This window comes from Phalacrocorax carbo, chromosome Z (genome assembly GCF_963921805.1).
Source record: "Phalacrocorax carbo chromosome Z, bPhaCar2.1, whole genome shotgun sequence".
Lineage (NCBI taxonomy): Eukaryota > Metazoa > Chordata > Aves > Suliformes > Phalacrocoracidae > Phalacrocorax > Phalacrocorax carbo.
The window spans coordinates 45992027-46012798 of record NC_087548.1 but is presented as its reverse complement, the minus strand read 5'-3'; the positions used below and the strand labels follow the sequence as shown (position 1 = coordinate 46012798).

The 20772-nt window shown below is 38.3% G+C and overlaps 1 protein-coding gene across 13 annotated transcripts in view; it reads left to right on the top strand.

The window, feature by feature from the left end:
- Positions 1–20772, top strand: part of CDC14B (cell division cycle 14B) — a 51649-nt gene that overhangs the window by 29758 nt on the left and 1119 nt on the right. For 2 of the 13 annotated variants that reach the window (XM_064438815.1, XM_064438817.1), the window contains exons 10-14: positions 1166–1304; positions 1436–1589; positions 2403–2503; positions 11509–11625; positions 14693–14962. In XM_064438815.1, the coding sequence (XP_064294885.1) occupies positions 1166–1304; positions 1436–1589; positions 2403–2503; positions 11509–11625; positions 14693–14903 (722 nt within the window). In that variant the 3' untranslated portion in view covers positions 14904–14962. The other 11 variants (XM_064438820.1, XM_064438819.1, XM_064438818.1 and 8 more) reach the window with 11 other exon arrangements.

The following is a 20772-nucleotide window of genomic DNA, read 5'->3' as shown; positions in this document are numbered from 1 at the left end:
CCTTCCCAAACCATCTTTAATAGCCTATTAGACATTTGTTCTCTGCAAACTCTGTCTTGCTAGTGGAGCTGATAATGCTGTGATTGAAGGAGAAAGGCCTTTTCTTAACCCATTTGCCTGGGACCTGCAAAGACTGCATTTTTCTTCTGGATCTGCTATCCATTTGCTGCATGCTTAACAGGGTTCTACTGTGAAGCGGAAGAATTGGTAGAAGCTTCATCTTGACTGTTGGGAAGCAAGTGCATGCTCTTACTCTCTACTGAAGTGATAAATTCAGGCATATTGCTTAATTGATTGCACCTGAATATTGAGTATCAGTGGTACAATGCTTTGGTTTTATTCAGATTAGGATGGGCTTTGATATTTATCACACTGATGGTATCTAGACTACCTTATGTTCCTCCACCTGCTCTTACTATTGAGAGAGTAGAATTCTGTAGCCTATTCATAAAGCCAATCAAGGCATGGAAGTGCTGTGTGATTGTCTTGGCTATCGGGCTATACTGATGATTTTACGGTGATGTTAATCAGTTGCTTGTTAAATGAGAGAAGGTGATGTGTGGTTTGACATTTACAGCAAGTGATTGAGGAGAGGAGCCACTTAGCTGGAGCTGTCCTTCTTTCCTTTTGTTTCCCAAGGTAAATAGAACTGTCTTGAGGGCCGTTGCAAAGAAGGTTCCCCATTCTGAGGAGCACTTCTTGCCTGTGTTGACTAATACCCTGGACTTGCTTATTGCAAAAGTTGTCTTTTCCTTGGGAACGAAAAGAGCAACTGGTTTCAGTGCAATATATGATCAATTTGCAAGAAGGTACTTTGAGAATTTTGGAAAAAAGCCAGTTGTTTTATTCCATGCATAATAACATTCTCATAGCTATGTACATATTCTTAGATAGACAGGTAAATTAAGATAGGTAGGTATTTGAAAAATTGCTAGCTTTAGAAGGTTACCTCACTTGAAAAACATGTGAACAATGTGTTAGTAACCTTGTGTATGGAAAAAAATTTCAAAAGGTGAGTTGCACTTCCCAAGTTTGATCAGTAACAGGTTTGTTTAATAAACTAGGCAAGTAACTGTATGTCTAAGTAACAATGTCTGTAGCTACAGCAGATTCCAAATGAAGATGGGTATATAAAAGAAGCCATTCTTTCCTTTACCTTACGCAGCTGGTCTTGGACGAACTGGCACACTCATTGCCTGTTATATTATGAAGCATTATCGGATGACAGCTGCTGAAACTATTGCCTGGATTAGAATAAATAGACCTGGTTCAGTGATTGGACCACAACAACACTTCCTGATGGAGTAAGTAGATTGACTATAAATTACTTCAAAAACAGATCTAGATGTCCTTTTCTTCTTATTTTATTGTACACTTCATAATCTTTGGTGTTAATTTGTTGTGTTTTGGGCCTTTTCTTTCCATGTTATGATAGCAAACAGGCAGAACTTTGGAGAGAAGGAGATATTTTCCATGCAAAGTTGAAAGGAAACCGTAAAATTGCTGTAACAAGAATTCTGTCAGGAGTAGATGATATTTCAATTAATGACACGAGAAACAGGAGAACCATCCAAAAGGACATTGAACTGGTAACCGTCTGAATATTGCGCTCTTGTAGAAGTTGTAACTTCTGTTGAGAATCTTTCAGGTTCTGAACAAACCTGTGGGTGCATTGAAACTATGTTAATCAGATTCTTTTTCTGTTTGCCCTTTTGTATCAAAGGATATGGGGGGGTAAAGTTATCCACAGCAAGTAGGAAAAATAGGTGGAGTACACAGAGGAAGTAGGAGCATCCTTATACTTTAGTAATTAGGTGAATATTAGAACAAAAAAGAACTCGCCATTTGCAATCAAAACCACCGTGATTTTGGTTTGGATTGTCTGTTACTTCACTGTGTGTGTTTAAAGGGAAGGGATGAAAGGTTTTTTTTCTCTTTTTAGTTTCTATGTAACTGCAACTTCTGTAATACTTTTTGATGTTGCCTTTAAAAAAAATGGGCACTGCAGTTTTAAAAAGACAGGTGAAGGAGGGAAATTCTGTACTTGAGTGAAGGTTGTACTGTACCTAAGCAAAGATTTGATAATGTGTTTCCACTGTTTTAAAGGTAGACAGTTTTAATGGTAGACATTCTGATGCATGTAATGAATGACACCACTTAATGGTTTACAGGTTTAAAAGCAGCAAACAGGAAACTGGAAATAAAAGAATTGTATTTATGCAAGTGAATTTCCTTTCACAGAATCACAGGAAGAATCCCAGGTTGGAAGGGACCGCAGGGATTTTATGCTGGCAAACTTTCCTGTTGGGATAATTCTGACTTTAAGATAAAGTTAATTCTTAAATGTCTAAGCGTCTGTATTTTAATCCTGGTTTATCCCTTCTCTGCTTCCACTTACCCAGTACAGTGATGAAGATGAAACAAACTGTGTAACACAAGGTGATAAGCTTCGTGCTCTGAAAAGTAGAAGGCAGGCAAAAGCTCCAACTACATCACCGCTAACGTAAGTCAGCTTCTGAATGCATAAATGCCAGAAATACTTTTATCCTGTTCTTTATGAATACTTCCCTTTGCCCCCAAAACTTTGTTGCCAGGGCTGCTTTTACTCATGTAAAATAAGCATGAGATTCACTGTTTTTCTGAAGGCTTGGTGAGTGCTAAGGAGGCAGGGGAGCTTGTTTAAAGAAGTGCATTACTCAATTTCTAGTTTCCTGCATTGTTTTTTATTTCAGTTGTCTTGGCATTACAAGCTCCCATAGTATTTCTGAATGCTTTACTTCTAGTTTAATCACAAACATGCCCTTGTCTTTCCTGTGGTAGTATAAAAATGGAAGAATATGACTCCTTGTGGTGGTGTTTGACTGGCTGAAATAAGGTATGTGCTGTTTTTTGAAGTAAAGTCAGCTACCTGAGAAGAAAAGTTGAAAGAAGAATCTTTAGCTTCCTTCCATTTCCTCTTCCTTGGAGAGGAACTTTCCCTAAATCCTGTGGGATTTGGGATAATGGCTGGTAGATGTGGAAAGCAGGGGATAGCACTATTTCAGTAAATAAATTCAAAAGGAGTGCATTTCTGTCAGGGAACCTGGTATGCTAGTCTCTCTATTTTGGACAAGTACTGAAACACCACCTGTAAAAGAAAGTTTGTGGTCACCTTTGCATCTGCTGTAGTTTGTAAGCAACTGTAGGTAGAAAAACTGTGTCTGACCTTAAATAAACTACAAGAGAATGCAAGACTTGCAAGTCATATCTGGATTTCACCTGATTGCTAGGAGAGGAGTGCTGACCCCTGGCTGTCAGATTTTTGCAAGTAGCAGCACCAGAGTTACAGACCAAAGGCAACTTGGCTTTTGTTGTGCTCTCTTTCTGTAGAGGATGGTGCTGCTAGCTAATGGCTGTTTTCTTTTTCTTTTTTTTTTTTTTTTTAAGACCAGACTGTTATCAGGCTTTTAGAAAACGTGAGTGGTATGTAGTGCGAATGTGTTCAAGGCAAAGGAATGTGTCTTTGGAAACCCTCACAAATTACTATGTGTGAATCCTGTTTTTGTTTTAAAAGATTCTCTTTTATTCATGGTCCGCACTTACACAGGCAATCATACAAGAAACAACAGATTCAGAGCAAAGCCTGTACCCAGGTGACATAAAAAAAAACCTGACATGAAAAAAACCACATCACCTCAGTACCTCAGATAGTACAGTAAAAAACAGCTGCCTTGCATATTAGTTTCTAAGGTACACAGTGCATTAGTTTCCATTTCATAATATTTTTTGTAAAAGGTACATTCAGGCATGTAATAAAGGTTGTGAAAGATCTCATTTATTCTGTGTTCCATAGAATGAATGTAGACTGTATGATAATCCATTCAGAGCCATTGTCTTAATATGCAGAAAGCCTATCAGCTATTAAAATATTATTCCATTCATGAAGCATTATGCAACATGTCTGCTGTAATTAAAACTAGTTACCTTACACTTCTGTAGAATTAAAATAACTGATCTAGAGCTTATAGTTGTTTTTCGTAGTGTGCATTGTGGCACAGGGAGTTGCAATTTCCCTCCTCCTGTTCCCCGAGGTTATCTGTATGTTTTGCAGTTTGTACTGAAATAATTTGGTGAAATATGAATGTATAACTTCTTAGATTCTTTGTGTTACTATTATTAAACCAAAATATCACTAGGAATATTTAGCTGCCCTACCTGAGCCAGAAGTCTTCCCTACTAGAAGAGGTGCCAGTCTTTTCCCCTTTTAGTTCAGATTGTTAAAAATATTTAATCTTACAGTGAAACTGATTCATTTCATCTAAGCAAACAATAAGTTTATAAATCCTCTACATAGTTATATTTCACAAAAAAAAAAAGAAAAAGCAAAATAAGAGCACTGGAAGCTGAGGCAATTACAGTCTGAGAACTAGAGGCTTTGCTTACATTTAAGTTGCAAGAGATTTGTGTATAACGTTTGTTAATATTTATTGCAGTTGGTTGCATAAACTCTATATGCTTTGATGGGTGGATGCTTTGTATATGTTCTAATTTGCAATGTTCTGCACGTTTGGCAAAGGATTATGAATTAGCTTTTGCTACTTTGAACACAGGAAGGTAATGTACCCCATCAACTGGGTGTTTGCAGAAATTGTTGGTTCCTACAGACTGATCTGGCTCTGATGTAATGTTTTAGTATTAAAACACATGACTGTGAAGTAGGAAGTGTGAATTACAGGCTGATAAAACTGCAGAAGAGATGGCAGCAAATGGTCGGAGATGTACTGCTCGAGCATGCACTTATTTTCGAAAAAGTGTTACAGACTTTCTTTTGAATAGATTACTTCAGTGAGGATTTCAGACAATTTGCTTTGATTCCAGCAACACATGGATACTACATGTGGCAATTTAATTTATGGTTGCATGTATTGTTACCGTCATGGAAAGTAAGAAAATGCTTGGCGATAGTTATAGAGCAATATGCTTTTGAAGAAGTTGAAACAAGCTAAAATGCAGCAATAGCTTTTGCTTTTGAATTTTTGTTCATCTTTTCCTCCCCCTCCAACCCCTTTTTTAGATGGCTCCTAGCTATGCTGGTGTCTACACTGTGTAGCATTGTCATCTGGTGGATTGTATGTGGCTCCCTTCTGCCCAGCCTGCTATTCTGTCTAGATGGTTTAAGAACATAGTAACCATCAGGACCCCCCTGAGAGAGAGCCACTGTGTAAGTGTCCCATTCCATTTCTCTACAATAGCTCACGCTTTCTGTCTAGTATGTCTCATAAATGCATGTTTTCATATCATGTTTCTTACTGGCTTTGTTGCAAGAGTAAATTTCACTGCTCTGGCTTTGTTGTGTTTTCGTATATATTATTTGGAATAAACAAGTGATTTTTATGGCTGGCTTGCAATACAAAAAGGTGCAGAGCTTTTATAATTAGGATAATTTATAATTTTGAAGCCTTCCTTCTCTGCATGCTTCTGCAAATAGACAAAACTATACAAGAAAAACTGTATTTGTAAAAAGGAAGTACTGCTTTAAAATATGATCCTAACCTTTGCGTAGTGCAAATGAAGTGTTAGCTCCAGTTTTACTTTGAAATTCATGAACTTGCAAAGGAGCTTAGTTTCCCAAAGGATGGCTTTACTCACGTGAAATGCCAGGAATTCAAATTTGTTAGAAATGTCAGTAGGTCTTTGTTTTTATTAAGAGAGTATAGTATTATATGCCATAAGAGGCAGTAAAATGGGACTTCTTTTTATCTTTTTAACATAACAGAAGATGAGGCAGGTTGCAGTTATTAGGTCAAGGCTCACTTGTTTATTCAGCCAATCAGGTTTCATCTTCTTTTGTTCTCAATTATTTTTTTATAGAGCTTTATGAGGCTAGTTAAATTCCTTCTTTCTGTTACTTGAATTCAGGAGCTGAGTAAAGAATTAAAAACATATTAGTTCCTTGAGTACAGTTTTCACTTTTCCACTCTGCTTTTGCTGGAGTGGCAGCAGTGATTCCTGTGCCTCACTTCCACTTAAAAAGAGAGCAATATCTTCATCAAATGACAACTTCCATCTTTTGGCCAAACAAAACTACAGCAACACACAGAACTGCCGGGAAACCCAAACAGGATTTTTTTCCTTGCTACCCTGTCTCCCTGGAGCTACTCCATCCCCCCGCCCCCCCTCAAAGTGAAATGGTTACTTTGGGTGAATGCTTGAAACTTTGGTGCTCTCAGAGGGAAAATAGGTCAGAAAACGTGTTTTACATCAGAGTACTAAGTAAGAAAAGGCATTCACTCCTGGCAGAACATTAAGGTTAAGATTGCTATCCTTCTTACCTTTGGCCTTGAAACTTTTTGTCCGCACTTTTAAAAAGCACTTTTAAAATACTCTGCTGAAGTAAATGACCTAATAACTAAAGAATGAGAACTGGCAGACTTGTAGACAACTTAGTTATCCTATTAGCTTTAGCTGAGGTCATCTTAATCTATTCTTTAGGTTTTGGTGGGTTTTTTTCTCCCAAAGATCACTTTAGGTGTTTTAATTCATTGGCACCTAACTTTGTCTAAGTACATACTTAAATGAGAGGCTTATTTTCAAAGTTCTACACTGAATGTAGCAGTATTTCTTGTCTCAGTGTTTTCCGGAAGTCAGACTTCAGACTTCTAAACACAGACTAAAAAGCTAAACTTAAAACACTGGTTAAAAAATGAAACAATCTGTCCTTCGTTTTCTTGTACTGTAAGATCAGTTTCACTCAACTATCATCTTTTCTTTCTCTTATGGTTTCTGTGTTCTGTGTAAAAACCCCCTTGCTAGAGGGAAAGAGAAAAGACTTTCTGATGTAGGTAAATGTGTCACGATGCAAGCAATTGGGCTACTGATGCTGCTGCCTCATGTCCAGGATTGACATTCATACAATATTGGTTTATGTCCAGGAAGAGAAAATGCATAGGCTGTTCTTAAAAGCTAGACTAACATTTTCTCCATTATGCAGCTGGTGTCCCTTGTGCCTTAAGGGATGAAATTATCAATCAGGGTCATGACTCTCTCTGCGCTAGCCTGGCAGTCCTGTAGGCCGGAGCCCTGTAGATTGAAGAGTAGTGATAGAGGTCTCAGGCCTATTTTCCTAAAAATCATGAGGTGATCAAGGAGAAAGCAATATTGCATTTGACAGATCTCGTAAAACAGGTAGCCTTGGCAAGAAAAAAAATGCCCATCGCAGGTCAGAGAAGGCATGCTCCTGTGTAACCTCTTCCATTCATTCCTCCCTAGGATACTGTAATCATTTTTCTTTTAAAAGAGCTTGTTGCATGGATTGATTTCTCTCCAAGATGTATTACTTTGCTGGCATTTCAAGTTATGAGGATTTTGTCTTGAGCTGTGAGGTTTGGGCTTATGTGTCCTGGTGGTGTACCTGTCCCCCCACCCCCCACTGAGTTCAATGGTGAAAAGAAGTTTTGAACTATTTAAAAGATCATGCTACTGACCCAAACAGTATTCCATTTAAGCAGGTTTTGATTTGTTTAAAGGCCAGTATATTAGCTTGAATAAGAAAGTAGTGTATAAACTAGGGTGGTTTGAGGAGTATATTAGGTTCAGGACTACCAAGTGATGCTTCCATTACAGATTAAATGGAGCTGAAAAATTCTTACAATGTATGGATTACCTATTTTAGTAGTGTGGCTATTACAGCTTCCTTTAGCCTGTGTTCAGGAAATGTTCTGCTTTTTCTTTCTTTTTCTTTTTTAAATCGTATTTCATTGAGTTAGAAAACCTTTGTGTACATCAGGTACACTTCCTGCTGGTGTTTCTGGAAGTTGGTTGTTGTCTTGTACAGCACGACATGCTATTTTGCATGAATGCTTAGAAAGCAGTAAGGCAGGTGTCCTGAGGATCTTGCCCTTCTCTAATATATTTTGGGATTTTTTTTTTTTTTTGGTGCTGAAATTTTGGGAGGATTTCCTCTACTGTGGCCTTATGTCATTTCTATTATAAAACCCGTCTGTTAAACCTGCTATAAAGTTCAAGAGGCCTCTAGTCTAATTGTGTGTCATGGTTTAACCTCAGTCTGCAACCAAGGACCACACAGCGACTCGCTCACCCTCCCCAACCCTGGTGGGATGGGAGAGAGAACTGGAAGGGCAAACGAAAGAAAACTCATGGGTTGAGATAAGAACAGTTTAATGATTGAAATATAATAATAGTAGTAGTAGTAGTAGTAATGAAAACAACAAAAAGAGAGAAACAAAACTCAGGGTGAACAAGTGATTCAACTTCTCACCACTGACGACCGACACCCAGCCTGTCCCCAGGCAGCGATTGTGTGGAGCAGGGATCGCCGCCCTGTGGCCGACGGCCCCCAGCTTATGTACTGAGCGTGATGTCATGTGGTTTGGAATGTCCCTCTGGCCAGTGGGGCAGCTGTCCTGCTGTCCTCCCTGCCAGCTTCTTGTCCAGCAGCTTGCTGGCAACGCATGGGAAGCTGAAAAGTCCTTTACTTAGCACTGCTCATCAACAACTAAAACATCAGTGTGTTACCTCGTTATTCTCATGCTAAATCCAAAACACAGCTACTAAGAGGAAAATTAACTCTATCCCAGCTGAAACCAGGATATTGTGTTAAAACAAAATTTCATACATTAAAGGTAGTTTATTCTCTTACCTTAAATATATATGCAGTAGCATTCTAATAAAAGCTCTGATAGCGCTGTTACTGCTCCTAAGCTGGCAGCTATTACGCCCTAAGGCAACTGTGGGTGTTTAGTTGTGACACCATGTGAGACCGATGGTGTTAATAGGACCTTGTCTGTTTTCCCTGAGGTGCTATCAGCCTTGGAAGTCTAGAATTTTGGTCTGATTTAAACATGCCTGTCTGATCATTCAGTAAATGTTTTTTTCACAGGGATTCCAATTAATCTTCACCCTTGCCTAGCCATGTGAAGTTGTGTGTCGCTGAGCTGTAAAAATGATGTATCTACTGAAGAGCATATGATGTTAAAGGTTCTACAATGCTCACAGCTGGCTCTGAGCTGATCCCATCAGCCAGCTCCTTCTCTCCCTACCCTTTGTCAGACAGAGCAATCTTAAGAGGATGATGTTGTGGTTGGTTTGATTTTAAGGTGCAATTATATATGGTGACTATTTTCATGAGTCATGTTTCCATTTAGAACCTCTTTTCTTCTCCTTCTTTGTTTTGAACAGATAAAATGAAATTCTGTGGAAAGTAAGGACTTACCTATAATTTGTTGAAAAGATGACTATTTATGTGTTTGTGCAAGATGATATCTTAACACTTAACAGTGTTCCAGTTCATATTAGATAAGTATATGGGTTTAAGCCATGTATATCGACCTGTTTTCTGAACTTCTGGTGTCTGGAAAGAATGGACATCTGTAAGAGAAAGGTTATAACCATTAGATCACATTCCAATAACTTCTGCTTTTTTTTATATGTACATTACATGCATTTTCTACAGAGAGAGACTGTATAGATTTAAGGAGAAAATATGATTTTTCTATATTTCTGTCTGCATGAGTACTAATAAACCAGCAGGCACCATGATTTGGTCATGCTTATATTTCAGTGACTAAATGTTACGGGGTTAAGCTGGCTTTGTAACTTTCCATTCAGTCATGAAAGTTGCTAGTGGCACAGAAGAAAGGTACAATGCAGGTCTTTTTTCCACCACTGGTGTCATTTTTAAAGCTTAGTTGAAAGTGCAGTATCCCGAATTTGTTCACATCTTATGACAACTGTGACACTGAAAAGAGAATTTTAAGTGTCAATATTAGAACTTTGATATTAGAACTTGTTAGAACTGGTTTACAAGCACAATAGAAATTATTGAACTTCCAGGTTTTGAACCTTTTCACCTTGGGCATGCAAGCAAAACAGATTTTTGTTAGAAGGATTTGTGTTGTCTACAGAAGAATGATATGATGTTGAAGGTATCTGGTTTTCGTTTTCAACCTCTCACATAACCAATTCCTCTGACTTTGAATGTGTTGCATTTACAGTAAAATTTGCTTTGCATTTTGATAGTACTTGCCATTGCAATCTTGTATCTTATCTCGGAGGAAGAGAAGACTGCTTGGTTTACACTTGTGCAAATCAAGTGACAAGATTTTGCAAGTCTGGAATATTAAGAGAGATTTCTTCAAGTAGAAATTTAAAATACTTGAACTGTCTGGTTCTGTAGTTATCTATTTGCTAAACAACCTGGAAGTATGTGGTAAATAAGGTTGCTGATCAGTTTTATTGCTGTAAAGAACTGATTTTAGATGAAATTGTGTTATCTTCAATGCATATTCTAATTCTGGTATCAAACCCATATAAAACAGTGAAAGCGTGGGGGTTTTTTACATTTCTGTTTTTGGTGAATGTGTTACGTGAGTATGAAAATACTCGTATTTTCTCTGATGTATGTCTGTCCACTTTTGCTCAAAAAATTATGTTTTATGTTCATATCTAGGACTCCTTGAAAACAGTTTTTTTCAGAGTATTAATCAACTAGACTACAGTTTATAAAACTTATAAAGGTTTTGATTTCCAATCTAATATAATTTGCTGACGCAGATGGACTCAAGTGAAACCACTGCGTCTAGTAACAGCAGGGGAAAAAAACCACTAGTAGCTAAGTTACTCTTAGCTCTGAATCTCTAAAATGATGCGTAGCTTTGTAGTTGGAAACTTGCACAGATGGAATGACTAGGGAATAGATGTATAAAATGGTGACTAAATAGGTATCTGTAGACTCCATTGACCAGTTGTCAATGATGTCTCCCTATGAACCAGTTGGCTGTTGGCTAAAAAGAGTTGCTTGCATTTCACAATCTGGAATTCTTTTGTTCATGATGTAAGCAACAGTAGGATTTATCTGCCTGTTCAGGAAGTAGTCTGTATATTGCTCTAGAGTCTTTCAGAGAAGCGGCTGAGCACAACCAGCAAAGCTGTTGTGTAAAGCTGAGTTCTGAGTATGGAGTAGTAAGTTCCTGTAAGCTCAAAATGCTAGCATATGCAATGATTTTCCCAACCTACTGAATTTGAAGGGAGTATCTCATGGTTAATTGCAGGAGATTTAGACTTTGATCTTCACAAATTGAATCACTTGTGGTTTTTTCTAAATTCCTTTCTGTGTCAGTCTGGAAAACGATGTATGTTTTTGTTGCACACTTCAGATTTTTTTTTTCTTCTTTTTTGTTTTGTTGCAATAATTTAAAATACAATTTCTTAGCTTTTTGTCTTCCAGAAACCTAACAGGAAATTAGAAAACATTAATTTAATCCCTTCTTTGAAAGCAAAAAGAAAAACCCAACCAAAAAAACAAACTGCTGTGCTCCTAATAAAATAACTTATAATAAGGATGTTATAAAGAGAAGGATGTGTTTCAGGCAAGAAAACTTTGATTTTCAGAATGATTTGTGAAAAGCCAGCTGATACTTGTTAGCTCTGTTGCAACTGTAATATCCTCTTTTCAGTGTTTTCCTAGAAACTTTCAGTTTATATAATCTTTTTTTTTCCTACTCTTTTCAGAGTAATTCTGCAGTCCAGTGTTCAGAAAAATAAAACCTCTGAACCTAGCATTTCTGACAGTACAGACATTACTAAAAGAACTACCAGGTCTGCTGCAAGAAAAAACAGTTTAAAAAGGTGAGAGTTACTCTCTTTACAGATCCAGTAACTATTCTCTAGGCAAATACTTTGAGCCAGCGTATCCATTGCTGAGAGGAGCTCTTGCCACAGTTCAGCTCCTCCTCCTAGCAATGGGAAATGAGAAACAGTTCCATCATTTATGTCATGTACTAGGAATATCTGGAACGTTATAGCTTATGGCATTTGTTTATGTTGCTCAGTCTTTTCAACTTTGAGAATTTAATATTGTAATTCCTGACGTGAGTCAGAATTACTGAATGTGAGGGATTTTTGGTAACAAAAAAAGGCCTTCCTCTACCAAAACTGCCTGGAGTTAGAGGTGGAAAAGTTACTCACAGCATTAGGTCAATTATCAGTCAGTACGTGAAGTCAGAACTAAGAGGAATTTGATGGACACTGAAATGCAGTAGCAGTGGAGAGGTGAAGTGTATAAAATGCATATGTATAATGTTATGAGATTCTGTACTTAGAATATGACTGATGAGCTGAATGATCCTGTTCGGTAAAGCTTAATGAAATTTTAAATTTGGATGGATTTGTGCAAGACTGAAAGTGCCGTTTGGCCCAGAAGCATATGGCCACACTACTACTATGTTTCTTTGTGTGTGGATGTGTTCATGTCCATCTACAGCAGCATTCCAGGTCATTATCAAAGACGAGCCTGGGAGTGTAGTTTAAAACAATTTCCAAGTAATTTCTAGTGGTTACAATGGGCCAGAATTTGTCTTGTGCTTATAGTGAAAAACTTTTGAATGGGTGTGTCAGGTGCTGAAGAGATTTGCTTTTGTTGGGAAGAGTAAAAGGTGGCAAACAACATAAAAAGTAGTTGTGTAGCTTGATTTATAAATATTTCTGAAAATTCCAAGGTCTTGTGCAGCTTTTTCCACACAGACCTTTTCTTTCCCTGTCCTCATCCTGTTACCTTGAAGGTAACAGAAGTCATGAAAAATTCACGCCGTGATGAAACGGAAGTAGTCAGTAACAGACTGCAGTAAATTCTAGTCAGAGAATTTTTAGCAGTAGCTGTATGAATTACATTTTGATTCATATAACAATATGTTAAAAATAATCTCTTTTTCCTGAAATGCATGTTTTGCTAAAAATCCAAAGTATTTCTCAGGGTCTTCCTCTTTGGTTGTTTGGTTTTTTCCCTCCATTTTGCATTGTTTTCACCATGTCAGTTTTGGTCCAAACAGACTGATGGGATTCTGCCTGCTGTTCTTATTCTTCATGCCTCTCCCAGTGTTAAGCTCCTTGCAACTCTTGGTAGCTGTATACATGCACGTGTGTAATTGAACAGAGATTTTCAGTTCTTGGAAAACACACCTCCAAGTTGACCCGTGTGTTGTGTGAGATGAGAATACCAATCCTTAGTTGGAAACATCATCCCTAAAATAGATCTCAGTTATTTTGAAAGAAAGCCTTTAGGTGTATTGCCAGATTTATGACTCCAAAGACCAAGGATAAGGTTGATCTCAAACTTCATGAACTACTTCATGTTTGAATGGATTTTCTAAAACTTCTACCCCAAATATTTAATTGCATATACTGTTCCTTTTCCTCTGACTTTTGAGGTTAAAGAATTACAGTCACTTTATGCTTGGATCCAATAATCAATTTTGTCCTAAAGAGTTATGTCACGGTTCTGGAGTTCTTAAGTCTCTTGTCATCTGAGAGGGCTAATTGAGTGTTGGTGCCTCTAGAGGGTATTTTGGTATGACTGTACAATTTTGTAGACTTAGAATGCAGTACCTTGTTGTTACTGTTGTAGGCGTCCTTTTATTTTTCCTGTAGCATTTGGCAAAACTCACTCATTTTTTTAAGCATCCCTTTGTTTTTTCATCTCTTTTAACTTTATTTTCATTTCTTGAAGTCTGTGCGGTTTGCATTACCTCATAGTGCTCAAGTCGATTGACCTATTTCGGACCAAGTGGATTGCAGGGTAGAGGAGAATTATTATTACAAAATTGAGATCATGCCCTAAACAACATCTGTCTTTGTCAAGACCTTGTTGCCTTCTCTGAACTTCCAACATTACTGTGTACCCTTATTCTTCCATTTTCTGGTCTGATGGGTTCCAGTGGAAACATCTTGCAGTATTTTTACATTAATTTAATTTGTTGATGTTTTAGGTCATTTTAGTCAACTCTTAATGTAAATTAATCACATTTGCGACCCATCCTGCCGCAGAATAATCCACAGAGCTGAGTAATTCATTTGCCATTTCATCCTTCAGACTGTTGGAGACACTATCATAGAATGCCCCCAGACTGATTTTTCAGCCAAGACAGCCATTTGCAGCTAAAGCACTCTATTTTGCCATTGCAAAGACAGTTTAGGGAATTTTAATCCTATTCATAACATTCACTGCTTTTCATTTGCAGAACATCCCTAGACATCAGCCGCCATCTATGAAAGATCAGTACTGGTGGACATAACACATTTTATCTTGTGATTGAAATTACACTGTTGTTGAACTGCAAGAAATCATAAAACTGGAGCATTATCCAAGGTCATCTTCTGTGGATGCCCTTGTTTTTTCCAGTTAAGACGTCTTCCATGTAAATTTGCCAGTTACTGAGAAGTTCATGTTTGTATTTTAACATGGTGCCTACATCAGATCCAAATGAACTGAACCATAGTAAGACACAAATGAAACAGTCATTTCTGTGTTACCACACATAACAGAATTATTAAGTAGTTGATTAGAAATTAAATCTTGAGTGTGAAGGAATTTTGGTAGGTAGAGGTGCTGAAGGGAATGCGGATCAAGTTATTACAGAAAAATAATCAGGAGTATGGGGGAAAATGTATGAAAAACATATTGTATAGTCTCCTTTCCTTCTTTTAACCAGGGAAGTATATCACAAAAACTAACAGAGAGGAATATGCTTTAGAGATCTCATATGCTCTTGCTTTGCTGGGAATTGTAAAGAAGTCTTCTGCACCCTTGTTCAAACACTGAAAACTACCTGCAGCATTTCAGAGCTTGTCTGTATGTAATCTTAAATCTAGCTTTAAAAAAATTAATTTTTCTTTACTATTCTTTCTACTTTTCCTACAGTCTGATACCTCAGAGGGAGAGAAAGAAAAGGAATGCTTTACAGCAAATGCGCTTAATGAAATTATGGTACTTTGAATCCTCTGTTGCTTTTCTGTATGGAATGGAACCTTTCTTCATATTGTCTATGATCAGACCAGTCCGTGCTTTCTTTACAAGCAATATTGCTGTGTTCTTAAATGCAGTGACTTTTATCTTCTGCTTCTTTCTTTGAAGTATCATTTGCTCATTTTACCTGGCCAGAAATGCTTGCTTGAAATACATATTGAGTACATACTTAACTTCTTTCCTCAAATATGTTTTATTTCAGCAGCCAATCCGTCCCAAGGACTAGAACAGTATTGCGTTAAATTTCAAATAAGCAACCAGAGTTGAAGAGGATATTCAGGAGTGAAGGGGATGTGACTAGAGGGGACTTGATGCAATTCAAGGAAGATTACTTCGGCTCCATTTTTCAGCAAAAGTGACACAGATGAATCTCTTCCGTACTTGTAGAATAAAATGGACTCTCAATATCCTTGGTAGAGACTTTCCTTATGTGCTAACACCTCCTCAAACAAACCCCACAAAATCTGTGTACATTTAGACTCAGGTGTAAATACTTAAGCTCTCTATTATAAAGAGGGCTTGCTAGTACGTATGATGCATGTGTATAAATTGTGATGGCAATCACTTAGCTGCTGACCACCAGAAATTAAAAGATGGTGGGAGCTTTTAAACATATAAATCTTTGTTGTCCATTCAGACTGGGCTCAAGTCTCCACTTGAGACTGAAAATCAACCACAAAAGCTTTTTTCTTATAGTATTGGTACTCTCCTGTGTTAACTGGCTATTCTTTCTTACTTTGTATGGAGTTTTTTATGAAGCCGCAGTACTGAGTACACAAAGTAACTATTGTCCACCAAAGAGTGCTTTATTTTCAAAGGTTGTGTGGTTTGTTTAATTTTGAAAAAACTAACTATAAGCAATTAACTTGTTTTTAATGGTAACAGATTTTTAGTTGTTCACAACCAATGGCTCTTTTAACTAGTTGTAATTGCTTTAAATCTGGTATTATTTTAAGCAGGAGGAAAAACAGCTTACCATTTAAAGCAGTGCTGTCATATTGAAATGTCATTACTGTTTCTTCTCCTATAGTCAAGTCTATTAGGTGAAACTTTCCATTACCGTGTCTAACAGGTAAGATTTTTCCCTGGGTTTTATCGGTACACCTGAGAACATGTTGACATCACTGTTCTTTAGCTTTGAGACACTTAACGAATGCAGCACACAAAAAGGGAAAACAAGCTTGCTGTACAACTGAGATTGGTAGTGGAACTCAGGGGTGGGTATAGTTTTTAACACCTAATTAACACTTCAAAAACTACAGCTGACCTCTTATTAAAAAGCAGCATAATTTTTAGAGGAATCTGTCTAGGACTGAAATTTTCATCCACTACATGGCTGTCTTCAAACAGTGGCAGTGGTTTTTTCCCTACCGCATCTCACGTTATGAAATCTCAAAGCTGGCTTTCAAGTGATGTACCCTTGTCTGCCAACTTAAGTTATAGCTATATATCCCTTGGATGAGGACTGTTACCACATCGCCTTAAATATGGTAGTTACCTGTTGATTTAGTGACTCTTACAGTAGAAAGTAGAAGAAATGGAGAGATCTTAAATGTTAGCAATGGAATAGCTGAAGTTTTTAAACATACGGATTAACTCTGCAAGGGAGGGGAGTTTTCTTTCTATGAATGTAAATGGGCAGGTTCAGTGACTCATTTCAGTGTACATCCTTTTAAAATTAAGCTTTCTGTTAGGCTGGTGATTTTTGAATATCAATATGAATAACCACACGCAGACTTGAAAACGTTTTGTGGCAAGAGCATCGTGAGTTTGGAGGGCAAGTGGGATGTGAAGTGTGTTAGTTTACAGGTCGCATCCGTGAGTTTGGATAGTCAAAATTTGCAGATATGAATACAAAGAAAACAGAAGAGGTTTGTGTGGTGCAAAGTAAGGGACCATTGAGGATCAGACCCCAAATATTTTTTGTTTTCCTCTCAACCTTTACCTTCACCACCATTTTCATCTAGGTGAAAAGCACCTAAAAGAGAGGGACAGAATTCACCCTGATACAGTAATTAAAATTCTTTGTCTTTTTTTTTTTTTTTTTTAAGTAAGCCAGTTGGCCAAAAACTGAAGTACAGGTAACCACCTGTTACCAGTAACCACAATAGGTATATTGTGCAAATATGAACCTGTGTTTATTTTTGAAGAAAATTCTTATATTGAAAGGCAGAAAGGATGGAACTAGTGAGGTGAGAGGGTAAGAGTCAAAACAAGAAAGATTGAGTAATATTTATTGTGTTTGGCTTTGTCCTTCTCTCAGCTGAGCTTCCTCTTTTAGCATCTGTTTTTAACCTAAAAAATAATCAGTCTATTTCACATCCCCTATGAATTCCAAATTTGAATTTGCCTTTTTTAAAGTAACCAGCAGAGCCATTAGCACTTTCAGGTTCATCAGAAGTAAGTTTGCGTAAAGCAAGTGCAGAAACACACACGATAGCAACTCTAGCTAAACCAAACTGCATGTTTGGCATGAATGTGTTTCGGGGTACCCCTTCCACCACCCAGTATCTTAGTGAGAAGCACATAAATGTCAACGGATTTTACATTTGAACTCTCCAAGCAGCCTTATATGGAAAATTAACTCATTACCTCATTGTGTCCCACCTAATTGTATTGCTTAGTTTGTTCTACTGAATTTTTAGTACTTTGTCTAGCATTTTTATTATACCATACCAAAGCTGTCTTAAGTACAAGAATGAAGAGTGGGCATGGGTGAGGGAGTCCTTGGTTTCTGAATCTTTTTTGAATTGTGAAGTATGATGTGCCAAAATGGAACATGTGGCGGCAGCTGCATCACCATTGTACCACAGAGCAGCTGAAGTAAGTTATTTCTGCTGTTGTCAATTAGTTCTTCCTTAGAAATTCTTTCTCCTCTTTCAAATAAATGGCAGATGGATTCTTCCTTGATCTCTTATTCAAAAGTATGCAACTTACGCAAAAGATGTCATATCTTGGGTCAAATTGCTAGCTTCCATTTCAGCATCAATAACTTAACTCACATGTTAACCCAGACCTGTCTTTTTACCCCAGTAAGACAACAGAGGAAGTGCTGTTGATTTAAAACAAAACAAAACAAAAAGATTTGTAGAGACTTGTGCATTAAAATGGAAACAAAAATGTGATGTTCACCAGTTTGTTGCACTGCAGTTTTTATATTAATGGTTTGCAGACTGTTTGTCTTGCGTAAACTTATGTACAGACTATCAAGATCTAAAATTTCTTGACTAATCAGTACTGTTCATCCTGATTATTTTTAAATTGTATATTTCTAATCATATTTTTTTAACTTGGATTGACAGAATGGGAGTTTATTTTGCTGAAGGTATTTTTAAGATAAAGCTTCATATTATCTTGTAATATTAAGTAGTTCAATATGCATTTGTGTCTCATTTGAATATACTGCATATTGTATTTGATTTTATACAAAATATTGAATAGTGAGAATTGTAAACATGAATTGTGTAAAATTAAAAATGTTTGTTTTCTTACTTTTATTTCCAGCATTCTAAAAAAATTCAGCACAAAACCATCATATCTGTACCACACTGACTCATATGCGCTCCAAAAAATAATGCCAGAATCTCAGCTGCCTGAAAACCTGTAATTAAAGCACAAATCCTTAAACCATACACTTTCCTAATTTCAAAAACAGAGAGCTGCTGGCTCTACATTTCAGGGGACTCACTTTGGAAAACAATAGCAATTGTATTTGAATTGCTGGGATACTGTTACCCAGCAAAAAACAGATATGGGCTTCTAGTTAATTTGCTTCCTCTATGATCATATAATATTTGTTTTTGGAAACAGGCATCATACTAAATACTATATACTTCCATACTTACCGTGAAGGCGAAGGTTTCTCAAAAGCAAAAACTAAATTTTCAGGAACACTTCTCTTTGCATAAGAGTTGATGGTGGTCTAGTTTAATATTAAAAAAATAATAAATCCAAACAGAACAGCAGAAAATACTGACTTCTGATCGACCATACCTTACCTGCATTAGAAAATGCAGAATTTGCATGCCCCAAGCAGAGCCTGTTTGACAAGAAAGTAAACTTTCACTTGCTCCAAAGACATGGTTTTCTGGTTGGAAAATCTGTGTATGTCTGTTTTAAGGTGATCCTTTCTAAACTTACATGAATGTTTAAGCCATCTCTTCCTGACAAAGACGTTGCCTGCTGAAGAGTGAATGAAGGGCTTTGCCTGGGAAAACACTGGTTTATGCATGCGCCGTCCAGCGGAAATCAGCGCTAAGCCCTCTCCTATCATTAGTGGTTTTAGGAGTACTGGCACTGGGCAGGGGAGGGCGGAGGACTGAAAAAAAACCTGCAGAGATCAACTGAACAGTGGCCCAGGTCAAATCCATTGTCAAGTTAGTGCACTGCAAGAATAATCTGTTTACAGAATTGATATCGATAAAGATTAACCTGGCTCGCTGTACACTAACAACGCTACAGCGTAGTGAAACAGGATGTCTCTGTCTCAGAACAACAGCCCCGAAGCGAATGCCGGCCTGCGCTGCCGGCAGCCCGGGGCAGCGGCTCCGCGCCGCCGGGTTTCAGCAAAACCAGCGGGAAGGTAGTTCCGGCAGGGGGCGGCCGCGGCCGCGGGCTCGGAAACCTCCCGCCCGAGGCACCCGCCGGCCCGGAAGGCCGGGGGAGGCAGGGGCTCCGCGGCCGCGCGTGGCCATGGGCACGGGCGGCGAACGGTTGTCACCAGTCATTTAACAGCACAGCCATGAATAGGTATTAGATGATTAAATACGTTAATAGCTTCTCTATGGATGTTAGTTTCCGCAGGCGGTGCGCTGGCTTCTACCCGGCGCCCCTGCCCGCGCGTCTGGGGAATGAAGGAAAAGGCCGCGGCCCTGTGCGTGAATTGGTTGGGTCTGGGACAACAGTATTTCTGAATATCTTCAGTTTGACGCTGTTTAGCCTCCTTTACATTACAGTTTCTACATAGCTTATGTAGTAGATAAAAAGATGTAGCGAAATAGGTATGTGCTGTTTAGAAATATTCAAGGCTGGTGTTAAACCGCATGCTTTAAGCCTAACTCACTGACAGTTTGTTGAGGAAGGGATGTTTGCATTTTTCTTGCATTTGTGTTTTTGGGGTTGGTTTCACATGGGTCTGACTGACCAGTAAGCCCCTGAAATAGAGTAAGGCTGAGAGGAGATAGGCAAGGGCAATGAGCTCAGGGAATGATGTGTGATGGGCCACAGCTGTTGCAAAGATGACAGCTTAGCTCAACAAAAAGGGGACTGGAGGGTGGCCTTTGATTTAGATAAACGGCTATCAACAGGTTAGTGGATCAACTGGTGGTGTAAATGTTTCTCCCGGAGTTCTTTAGAGAGAGTGAATGTCTCCCTGAGCTGCCCAGACTAGGATGGGGAGAGTGAATGCATAGATTATAAGCCCCAGACAACCGTCAAAAGAATTTCGAAGAGAGCGATAGCCTTGAGCTGGCACCAACCCTCCTGTTCCTTCCCAGCGACTCAGGACACCTGGCATGCTGATGGTTGGGGTACCATAAGGCCCAGTAATAGGAATCACACCGGTATTGTGATTGAACTGTGTATTGCAGTTGCAGTGTTCTGCAATGTGTAACTTATATTTGTGTTGCATTTTCAGTATACTTTATATCACTCCAAATCAGAAATATTGTATGACATCAGCCATCTTCAAGTAAGTAAATTTGGTGTTAAGGGTGATGATACCCTCCATCCACAGGATATCTCCAAGAACCTGGTCCGAGTGTTGGACTGTGACAAGGGGGACTGAGGGAGGGCATCTAGAAAGTCTGACCTTGTAACAGCTCCACTGCTGGTCCATGTCCTCCCCGTCAAACTCTGTCCCAGTCCACAAGGCTGCTAAAGAATGTGTGGCAAAACTGGACAGCGCAAGCAGCGGCTGCTGGTTTTGATCCCTCAGCCCAGCCTACAGAGCCCCTGCTGCACAGCAGCACCTGCAC